This window comes from Brassica oleracea, chromosome C6 (genome assembly GCF_000695525.1).
Source record: "Brassica oleracea var. oleracea cultivar TO1000 chromosome C6, BOL, whole genome shotgun sequence".
Lineage (NCBI taxonomy): Eukaryota > Viridiplantae > Streptophyta > Magnoliopsida > Brassicales > Brassicaceae > Brassica > Brassica oleracea.
Window position 1 is genome coordinate 7,521,362 of NC_027753.1, and position 11,822 is coordinate 7,533,183.

At 31.6% G+C, this 11,822-nt stretch overlaps 2 protein-coding genes across 9 annotated transcripts; one reads left to right on the forward strand and one right to left on the reverse strand.

Moving 5' to 3' along the window:
* Nucleotides 1-3,736: 3,736 nt before the first annotated feature.
* On the forward strand, nt 3,737-7,402 carry LOC106300967. Of its 8 annotated transcripts, none has more exons than XR_001262133.1 (5): nt 3,737-4,046; nt 4,300-4,435; nt 4,678-4,958; nt 5,062-5,264; nt 6,972-7,402. XR_001262133.1 is itself a non-coding variant. In XM_013737262.1 (5 exons), the coding sequence occupies exons 2-4, from the start codon at nt 4,391-4,393 to the stop codon at nt 5,242-5,244; spliced, it is 483 nt and encodes a 160-aa protein (XP_013592716.1). In that variant the 5' UTR covers nt 3,743-4,046; nt 4,300-4,390; the 3' UTR covers nt 5,245-5,264; nt 6,972-7,402. The 8 variants fall into 8 exon arrangements, 4 of the variants coding, with proteins under 4 accessions (XP_013592716.1, XP_013592717.1, XP_013592719.1 ...); XR_001262132.1 differs by having other exon boundaries at nt 3,738-4,046; nt 5,043-5,264; XR_001262131.1 differs by having other exon boundaries at nt 3,740-4,046; nt 4,669-4,958; nt 5,040-5,264.
* Nucleotides 7,403-7,727: 325 nt separating this feature from the next.
* LOC106300969 lies at nt 7,728-10,662 on the reverse strand. The gene is given in 11 exon segments (XM_013737266.1): nt 7,728-8,382; nt 8,466-8,596; nt 8,713-8,798; nt 9,110-9,130; nt 9,132-9,263; nt 9,265-9,275; nt 9,352-9,541; nt 9,544-9,772; nt 9,890-10,001; nt 10,097-10,208; nt 10,411-10,662. Coding segments are annotated over 11 exon segments (1,632 nt in total). The 5' UTR covers nt 10,543-10,662; the 3' UTR covers nt 7,728-7,906.
* Between the last annotated feature and the right edge of the window lie 1,160 nt (nt 10,663-11,822).

An 11,822-nucleotide genomic window follows, 5' to 3' on the forward strand; every position in this document is an offset into this window, starting at 1 on the left:
TCTATTCAATAAATTTTAATTTACATAGTAATTCAACATATTTTTCAACAACCCCATTATACCTACTAAACTATTGAATTTTATTTTTAACAATTCCATCGTAAATAAAGTTTATAAATAGTCAATATGCCTTACTATTTTTGGAGTGTCGAAAAAGAATTGAGACTAATATGCGTTCAATATTTAGAGTGTTGGCATGAGAGGTTAGTTGACAAAATTGATACTTGTGTGAATTTTTTGAGTACCACAAATATTGCGTGCATTTGTATTTATTTTGGTTGATATAGATTTTCTTATATCTAAACTTTTTCAAATAATTGAATGTTCTTTTATAGACCTAAGTTGATTCAATTGCATGGTTCAAATTGTAAGAATTCAAAAAGTTATAGATTACTTCACACTGACACACCATCATTCAAGTAATCAAAAGATGAATGTTGTATCTCCACTGAGATTTATATTTCATGAACATCAATACTAACTTTAAAATAAAGATACGCTTCCTAGAATATCTGATTTCGGGATCACCCAGCTCCTTAGTAGAGAAACTAGAGACCATACATATATTATTAACACATAGATCATCGATGTACGTATCAAAACATCACCATTCATTTGAACACAAAGTTACAATTAGTTTGCATAAAGTTCAACATCATTAAAAATGTTGAATGTTTTCAACACAATATAATCAACATTATCAATTTTCATTATCCAAGATGCTCATTTTACTTATTCAACTGTTGAATCTTTTATTTAACGTCTCTATTAAAATGGATTTATACTATACTTTTAACTTTTACGACAAGTAACTATATTTAGAGTAAAGCCATTCTTCATGGTTTCAAGCTTTAAGACCATTTTCACCTTTTGAAATTTGGAAAATTGCCAAAAAATACCATAATCATAATTCCACTTTTTATGTTTACCTTAACCACTTTTACCCTCGCTTTTAAAAAGAAAAAAATATATTTATAACCCTAAGTATAACTAATATAGACTTAGAGTTTAGAGTTGAGGGGTGGACTAAGGTTTTTGAAATGTGGAATTTAGGATTCTAACAAATACATACATAAATATTTAAAAAAAGTAGTTTCAAAATTAATTTTTGAATTTCAAAATTTTTTTTGAAAATTGTTTTTTTTTTTGAAAAACACAATTCAAACAAAAATTATGAAAAAATTGAATTTGAAAAAATATAATTCAAAAACATAAAAATTCTATTTTTAATTTATTTAAATAATTATGTATTATATATATAGAGAGAGAGCAAGGGCATAAGAGTCTTTTGCCTCTTAATGAAAAAGATATTTTTGAAAATGTCTCTTTAGTGCTGGTAAACATGAATAAAGTTACCAACAATGTTGTAAACATTAAAATTCCTCTTTATTAATATATAAAGTTATTAATTTACAAAAAAAAAAATCCCTTTTTAGATTTTTCTATTTTAAAATATATTTTTCCTAAAATAAGATTTATTTATTTATTTTAGTGTATATACATTAATTAAAATTTTGAAATTCGACACTTATATTAGTTTTAATATATTATTTGGTGTATATAAAATATGTTCCATAGAATTTAAATGTGTTTTAGATCTAATTTTAATAAATCTCATCAAAATATATTAACTTTTAAGAAAATATAAAGACAATTTTATTGCGAATATATAAAAAAAAAAATACTTCAATAAAATGTACATACATATAAATTATTAATTTATAATTTTAATGGGACCATATATTTCCATAGGATTTTTTGAAAAAAATATTATCTTATTATTTTATCATTTTGTGTTATATTTTAAACCGGCCCAACTTGGAATCGAAGAAATTTATTAATTTACGATGTTTATTAATTTATCGAGTATTAATTTATATAGTTTCTACTGTATTATGAAACTTATAAAATGTTTAGGTAACTTGAATTTTATAAAAACATTATGCAATTAATCATATTTTATTGTTTCCATTTAAAACTAAACAAATTAATTTTAAATTATATTATATGTATTGATGTAAAATATTGTGAAATATAAAACGTGAAAATATATTTTTTGTTTATTATATTTTGAGAAATGTTATTAGATACTCCTTTCGTTCTATATATAATTTTTTTTATGTTTTAATATATAAAGATGTTTTATATATTTTAGGTAAATTGTAGTTTGATCAAAATTGTGTATCCAATCATAATTTACGGTCTACTTTATAATTAGTTGAATAGTCTTTAATTTATAGATTTAATGATACTTCTAATGTAAAATGTAATTTTATTAAATTAAATTAAATTACTATGACATTGTCTCTTCTTGTCTCTTCTTCTATTCAATAAATTTTAATTTACATAGTTATTCAACATCTTTTTCAACAACCCCATTATACCTACTCAACTATTGAATTTTATTTTTAACAATTCCATTGTAAATATAGTTTATAAATAGTTCAATATGCCTTACTATCATTGGAGTGTTGACAAAGAATTGAGACTAATATGCGTTCAATATTTAGAGTGTTGGCATGAGAGGTTAGTTGACAAAATTGATACTTGTGTGAATTTTTTGAGTACCACAAATATTGCGTGCATTTGTATTTATTTTGGTTAATATGGATTTTCTTATATCTAAACTTTTTCAAATAATTGAATGTTCTTTTATAGACCTAAGTTGATTCAATTGCATGGTTCAAATTGTAAGAATTCAAAAAGTTATAGATTACTTCACACTGACACACCATCATTCAAGTAATCAAAAGATGAATGTTGTATCTCCACTGAGATTTATATTTCATGAACATCAATACTAACTTTAAAATAAAGATACGCTTCCTAGAATATCTGATTTCGGGATCACCCAGCTCCTTAGTAGAGAAACTAGAGACCATACATATATTATTAACACAAGTATCATCAATGTACGTATCAAAACATCACCATTTATTTGAACACAAAGTTACAATTAGTTTGCATAAAGTTCAACATCATTAAAAATGTTGAATGTTTTCAACACAATATAATCAACATCATCAATTTTCATTATCCAACATGCTCATTTTACTTATTCAACTGTTGAATCTTTTATTTAACGTCTCTATTAAAATGAATTTATACTATATTTTTAACTTTTACGACAAGTAACTAAATTTAGAGTAAAGCAATTCCTAATAGTTTCAAGCTTTAAGACTCTTTTTCACTTTTTGAAACTTAGAAAATTTTCAAAAATATCATAATCTAATACCGTTTTTTATGTTTACCTTAACCACTTTTACCCTCACTTTTAAAAATAGAAAAATATATTTATAACCATAGGTATAACTAATATAAACTTAGAGTTTAGAGTTGAGGGGTGGACTAAGGTTTTTGGAATGTGAAATTTAGGATTCTAACAAATATATACTTAAATATTTTTAAAAAAAATTAAAAGTAGTTTCCAAATTAATTTTCGAATTTCAAAAAAAAAATTTGAAAATTGTTTTTTTTTTTGAAAAACACAACACAAACAAAAATTATGAAAAAATCGAATTTGAAAAAGTATAATTCAAAAACATAAAAAATCTATTATTTATTTATTTAAACATGTTGAAGATTCAAACATTTTAATGCCATAAGAAGCTAATTGATACCTTTGAATGAGTTAGCTTCTAGAATCCTCAAAGAATTCATACGCTGATTACAATCACAAAAGCTCTCAAATAACATATCAGTAGAACATCAAAGTAACATTGTCTTCTAGACATTTTGAAGATCCAAACACTTTAATGTCGTAAGCTCCACAGTATCCTTCCCTAAGAGCATCATTAACCGGGTTCCTTAAGCCCGTCTCTTAGTATATCAGAATTAAAAAAAAAAAAAAAAAAATTACCCTAAGGAACGTCTCTTAATCAAGAGACAGAAGAGACGGCTCTTCTGAACACACGTCGCTCTCTCTTCTTCCCTGCTTCCCCTCGAATCTTCTTCGGCATCAGATGAATCGGATTCTCTCGTCCTCACTTTTGATTGATAATACTCTGGAGTCAAAGTTCAAGCAGAGGCCCTTTGTGGTATTGTAGGTTTGTGATCCAATCTGGAGTTTCCTGATTGGATGTTGAATTGCTATGATCTGATTATAAAGCTGTGATTTTTTTTCCTAAATGATCGAATCAAAATTTTTACTTGATCAGATGACAAAGGATTCACCTTTGAATGATTTTGACTTTGATTAGTATATTGTAAAAACAATGCAAATGATCTGGTGGATTAGTACGATGATCATTGCTTAATCAGTTGAAAGCTCATTGCTTTTTGTGTTCTTGGTTTATGTAGTTGAAGCCTGGTGAGATAGAGGGAATCAAGAAAGACTGAGGAACCTGGAAACCTTGCACCGACCGGTCTATTCCTTGGCGGAGAGAAGTACATGGTTGTCCAAGGTGAAGCAGGAGCTGTCATCCGAGGCAAAAAGGTAACATCTTTTAACTTCAACCACTAAAGAAACACACCTCTGCCTTGTATTATGATTTGATTGTTGTTGTGCATCAAACAAACCTAAACTATACTCTTGAAATGATATAAGAAACTATCACATTTGTGTTTGGTTTTGAGTATCTATTGTTCTTCTTGTGTTTTATTTCTTAATATATCTCTGGTTTTCGATTTGAATAATGAAATAACATTCTGTTTGGTATACGATTTGAGTTTGTAAAGCGGCTGTGATCAGGCTCAGGTTCTATTAGTCTCTGATTTATGCTGTCACCACACACCACAAGAGAGAGAGATAGAGATAGAGAACATGGGAAGAAAAGAAGAAGATGACAACAACGGAGGAGGTGAGATGGCGTCATCTTTCTTGGACGGTACGGGGTTGGTCTGTGTAACGGGAGGGACTGGTTTCGTTGCTTCTTGGCTCATCATGCGTCTCTTACAACGTGGCTACTCCGTTCATGCCACTGTTTGGACCAACCCAGGTTCGAGTCTCTGTCTTGCAGGTATGTATGTATATTCAATTATTTTTCATTGTTTTCTGTTACGTTCAGTTTTGTCTTCTAAATGGTTGAAATTTTAACTAGAAGAGAGAATGCTTCTCATCAGAGCAACTCTTCAGGGTCTTGCTTGGATATGAAGAACTCAAACGGCTTAGCTGACTTGAATGAGCCACTCAAATGGCAAGATTCAGAACCCGTGTCTCTCTGTCCAGGGATATGCATTCTCATTACGGAGAAACAATGCAGATGTTCAAGGACAGTGGTTGGAGAAAAACACAAGTCAAAATGAATGGATGGTCCTTGAAACAGGTGAACTTTATGTGATAGTTAGCATGCACTGCACTTTCATTTCATTTCATTTCATTTCTCTAATCTTTGCAATGATATGAACAGAGACGCACGTTTTTCTCTGTGTGTCTTCATGCTCACATATGTTTCATTAGCTGAAAATATGTCGTAGTAGTGTCTTATTATGCATGTACTTGTCGATGGTTCATGAATTGTTTGCTTATCCATTTTTGCATATCTTCTAATTCTCAAATGTTTTCATGTGGCATATTTTGTTTAAAAATCAATGTTTAAGATGTTATCTTTTAATATGTTTTATTTAATTAAAAAAATATTTAATAATTTTTTTTAAGAACCCTTACTTAAGAGCTTTGCAATGGACTACAAAAAAGTTTGGGGTTTTTAATGTCGTCTCTTAACTCACTTTTCCTACTTAAAAGTATTAAAATAAAAATAAGAACCCCTAAATGGATCTTTGGGATAATCATGTTATAAGGCCCAAAAGCCTTCTAACTTTATTTATTTAATATTCGTTTTTAATCTTATATTTAGATCGTTTTGTCTTCTTATATTTAGGATAATATAGATAAAAATCCCAAAAATACCTGAGATAAATTTTATTTGCTATAAAATTATAAAGACCATTATTTTGTCACTTAATTAATACTCAAACTTTCAAAATCCAAAATATTACCCCTTAAAACTAACATCATCACCCCGTTAAACCGAATAATTAAAAGGCCATTATTTGTCGGTTTAAGACTTTCAATTTTCAAAATTTTAGGCATTAATTGAGTATTGAAAAATAGTTTGGGTGCTAAATAGGAAGACAATAACTTACAAAATGACTAGGTGTTGTGTTTGATAAGCAAGATGATACCCAAAAGTATGTGTTGTGTTTCATATCTCGTCAACTAGATGATATCTCTTAAGCTTTGACTCATAAAATGGACTAGCTCATAATTTATTGTCTTCCGGAGACTCTAGGCAAAATTGGTCCAAAGGTTCATAAGTAGATGATGCACTTGATAACCTGTCATTTTAGTGATGTTTTAAGAGCTTTTGTGATTTTGATTCAGTAAAAAAACACATAATTTTTCAGTTTGTATTTGCCATCTAAATTGTTTAGTAAATGCATAATGAAAAATGCAATGGCCATTTTCATTTTCAGCTCATTTTGTTTGTTTTCAATATACACTAGTTTCTTGATATGTTTGCAATGCAGTGTTCATTTTTATTTTCAACTCTTTCTATTCATTTATTTAGTTTTGTGGTGGCTTTTTGATTTTAAATGTTTAGATATTAATTGGGTATCAAAAATAGATTGAGTATTAAAAGGAGAATGTAAAAGGAGAATGTGATGAAGAAATTGAATATATCTATACCGTTTGTATGAAACTGAACAAAATTCACAGTTTTAAATTTATGTTGGAAAATTTGAAAAAGCTGTAGAAACTGAGATGTTTGTTTTTATTTTTGTCACAATGTCATCATTAGTACGTAGATCTCTTATTTATTCTCCATCATTTCATGGTTTATATGTTGATTCTGCGTTTCTGATGTGGTTTTGGTATCTTATCTGCTGAAAGTTTAAAGCTTTGTTCGTCTTCATATGGGTTTCTGTGTGGGTTTTGTGGTTTTCTATTTTTTTGAGTTTTCGTATGAAACATTTTGAGTTCAACTCAGCAGCTCTTTCTGTTGACAATGAACATCTTACTATGGTTTCAGAAGCAACAAACTCTCTCTCCTTGTCGTCCAGTAGAAGGTTTAGGGAACGGTTTGGCCAGAGATTTCTTTATCTTCTTGTATGCACCATGGATCAGCCCAACGACTCCTTGAGGGGATTGATCAGAACCGGAGCAATGTCTAATTTGAGATTTACCAAAGCTGTGGGATATGCTTGGCTCTTGTGATCTGTTAACAAGTATAGTTTCTGCGTGGATAAACCAGGGCCTGCTTAGAATGGTTATCCCGGAAGATGTACTTTATAGGCACAGAATCAGCAAGGTAATAAAACTGAGACTGAGTAGCAAAAGTTAGTTAAGCACATGTTTGATGGGTGTGAAAGAAAATGGATTTTGCACTGATTTACATTACCATTAGACCATGAACTCGTATCTCCCCTAAGCTGGAAAGGCAACTTGCATGTGTTTCCTCAAGTTTTCCACCTTTTTTTTTATATATTCATAGAGAAAAACAGGCAAATGGTAGGGTATTGAAACATAGTAAGAATGATATACATGCACAAGAACTGAGAAAAGGCGAGCGCCTTAAGTGAGTAACAACAGACAGAACATCAATCAAGTTGTGATTTTGTAATAGAAGAGGATGACAAAGTAACGATGAGAAAGCAACAGTAGATGCTTGTGTGTGGATGTTCAATGTGTCATTTCTGTTGTCAATAAACAAAAATATATTCAAACTTGTGTAAACATATTTTGTTGGTGGTACTTCTCACGTATCTTATGAAACCTCAAAATTTGTAGAGGCCAGTATAATGCTACATCAAAATAAATCTTACAATAATACAAAATTACAGTGAAAAATTATTAAAACAAAAAAATGTAACGTGTAAAAACTATTCTAAATTGTATATCCTGTTCCAATTGTGTCCGTGACTTTGCAAAAAGTTTAACTCCAAACGTTTGCTATATTTCACTAACCTACCTGTTGTTACTACAATCATTCTCCACCAGCATACAAATGTTGTTCATGTTATTCTCCAGCAGACCATAAACTTTTGTTACATAACCAAACTCTGGTCCGTAGATACGACTCGCACATGCCGCTTTGTAACTCATCAATCTCATCATCTCCAAATCTCCTGTACCGTTTCTCATTTCTGCCTCGAGTATCTCCGGGGAGAAATGGCGGTTTAGCCACCACTTAGCTCGAAGTGTCCATGATGATGTTGATGTATCAGTGAACATTCTAGGTATCGGGTTGTATCTAACAGAGTATGTTTGCTGACTCCCTTCTTCTCCAGATCCGTTGAAGCATACTGACATTCGGTCTTCATCACCATTCTCAAAGACAAGAATCAACACTTCAGCAAACTCTTTCCAGATCTCTGCGCCGGGAAAAGAAGCTTCTACATGCAACGCTATCATTTCGATCAAAGACTCTCTACCATATCCAACTTCAAGTAAGTTTAAAAAAAAACAAATGGTATTAGAGACTACTTGGGAGGGATTACAATGGATTGATCGAAAGTATTAGTACCTTCTTTTGACATTACAATAAGCTTCTTCAGGGTGGTTACACAGGTAGGATCAATCTTTAAGATATCTTCGTAGCATTTTGCTAGCATCTCGCTTTTATGGTGAAACTTCTCCATCATAGCTGCCTTAATTCTACAGCAAAATAAACAAAACCACACTTCAGATACTCTTCTTTTTCTATATTCTAACTTCCTAAGGCAGACACAGACATACTAAATTAATAGGGAATAAGAGAGATCTTTTTTTACCTGAAAGGTTTGATGTCATGTACTTTGTTGCACATCTCCTCAACCACTTTCATCGCTTCATCTACAAGACCTCCAATTAACAGAAGCTACAAGGAAATTAAAAAAAAAAACATCTAAGAATAATCATTTATAAATATTTATAAAAACTTATAAAACATTTATAGAAGTTTATAATACCCAACCCCACCCTAAATACTAAATCCTAAAAACTAATCACTAAACCCTAAACTCAAATGTTATTGTATTTTTTTATCGAATGTATTTTTGAAAAGTGGTAACCAACTTGAGGTATTTTAAGCAATTCTCAACATCTAATCAGTGTGAGACATTGAAGCTAACATTATGAGATTATGAATCATATAGACGGAAATGGTTAGTTTTATTAGTTTCTTTTTACATGTACAAGAGGATGTAATGCAGGTTAAAGATACATAGCGAGGAGACTGCATAGTAAGCCGCATATACTCCACTGCGTCCTTATAATAAGAGTCACTGACTATCTTTCTATGACAATCATGATCCTCTGGCGGTTTCAAAGGAAGCAACCAATAGATCCATGTCCCCTAAAAAAAAACAAAGAAGCCATGAGGTCAAAAGAACTGGTTGTGGGTCTCATACTCTAAAAGTAATAATACTAACCAAGAATCTGAATAAGAGCGGGATCAAATGCAACTCCATCTTTCAAAGTCTCTCCGTTTTCTTCAGATGAGGCATAGATTCGTGGTGGGGCAGTGAAAAGCTGAGGAGGACTCTCCTCCAGTTTTACATTCTCAAGTTTCACCTTCACTTCCATCACTGACACTGACACTGACTCACACCCGGAGTGTTTCTTTCATAGTTCATGACAGAAGCCTCCAATTCGTTTCTAACGGACTCCACAGAGTAAAGTGACTCGTCCCTGGCTGAACACTCAGCCATAACATCAGATCTTGACTCCGACATGTAAGATGCGTTTTCGATGGAGTCTGCTTCTTCAGGTTGCAACTCCTTTGAGTATTTACAACGGTAAAATGTGATTCCTATAAATAGATTGGTCCATGGAAGGTTTCCAAAATCACGGCTCCGCATCATTCTGACAAAAGGAAGAAGGTAAGCATTAGCATACAAACTATCGTCAATATACACATTGAGAATACAATAACTATCAAAAAGCAAGCTATAGAAGAAACCTTGATACTTCAAAACTAGTTTTCAAGAAGATATAAATCAAACTGCAGCAGCCTCGGCCTCTTTTTCCATCCCATGCTCGATAAAATGGCAGATTTGTTCGAACCAAACCAAGAGACTCTCTTGAACAAATAACTCAATGTTATCCCTCAAGGATTGGAACAATACTCAATGCACGATGTTATTAGCTAAACACACAATCTAGTAAAAAGGGGACCTACCTCTTTATGCTGTTTACCAATCTTCCCGATCCAAGTATCATATATTCTTCCAATCTCCTCGGCTTAGTTTTTCTCAGGTTGCCATTGACTCAGGATTTGTATTTGAGCCTGCAAGAAAAACACAAAAACAGAAACAGAAAAAAAAAAAATATATATGAGAAACAGACAGAACAGAAGCAACAACAGACAAAGCAAAACACTAGTTTCATCTTTTGGAGATTAAAACAAAAAATCAAAACCAGAAGCAAGAACATGTAAGAAACAAACAGACAGCAACAACAGACAAAGCAAAGCACGAACAAGACATTACCTCGTATTTGAGCCGATTCATGGTCGGAGAACCATCTCTCACTGTCCCTTGCATCAGAACGCGAAGAAGATGCTTATGATCTTTTGTTTTGATCCCCTCACACATCTCAGGTTTCACTTCGATTTTCACCATTGCTTTAATCCCCAATTAGGGATGAATTAGGGGTTTCTCTTTTGTCGCGAGATTCCGACGACGGGTATGTATGTATAACATAATCTGCAGATTATTATAAACCAAAGCTACTTATGAAAGTGTCTTCTAAGTTGGGCCATTCCAATGGGGTTTATTATCCAATGCAACCTAAATTACCCCCGATCTAACTAGAGAAATACTCTTAAATTACATTAAAAATATGTTTTGTGACAAGATATAACATAACATATTTAAAATTAACATTTATTAAAAAGTAAGACAATAAATGTGCCCCTATAAATAATTGCATGTTTAGTTTTTAAAACTATTTTTAAAGTGTTTTATCAAAAAAAAAAAAAACTATTTTTAAAGTGTAAATATTAAACTGTGAATTTAATGTTAAAAGTTTAAGATAATTTCAATAATATTACCAAAAAAAATTAAATAGCATTTTGTGGGTCCCATCTTTAAAATAAGTGAAAAAATGTCAAGCTCATGGTTCGAACCCAGGTTATTAACATATAAACACCAACATTTATACCACTAGACTAAAGGATACTTTCTACATTAACTTGTATAACTAATCAACATTATAATGAGCCAGTTTCAAGGCTCCTCAGCGCGCCACGTCAGCATTTTGTGGGCCCGACCTTTAAAATAAGTGAAAAAATGTCAAGCCCATGGTTCGAACCCGAGTTATTAACATATAAACACCAACATTTATACCACTAGACTAAATGATACTTTGTACATTGATGGCCGAAACTAATATATATTTATGAAGGTCGGTTTAATCATGTCCCACATATAAATAAAATGATTTACAAATCACGTTCTCTATTATTTACTGATTGATTTGTGGGGTTATTTTTTAAACTCGCTAGCCCATCTATTACATCAGCTTATACATTTGATTAAAGCCTAAGTCTATCTTAATAAACCATAAAACTGGCCCTAAAAAGCTTACAAGTCGTCAGCTCTTCGTCTTCGACTGAGACCTATGGTTTTCTCAATCATGCGCCTCCCCTCCAATACACAGACGCTACTGTCTAAACTTCTCCAATCAAATCCATGGAACTCTTAGTCTCCCTCTATTTCTTCATCTCCCCCTCTTTACGCACACCATAAAACAACGCTAGCGTCTCATAACTGATACGAACGGCTTCGCTATAAGGTCATGCTAGATCCAGGAGTCCAACCTCTCATATCTACCAGCACTGTTTTTTTTTTCAATTGTTGAGCATGTCTGTCTCTGATGCTATTGCTGTCCTCCCCACCAT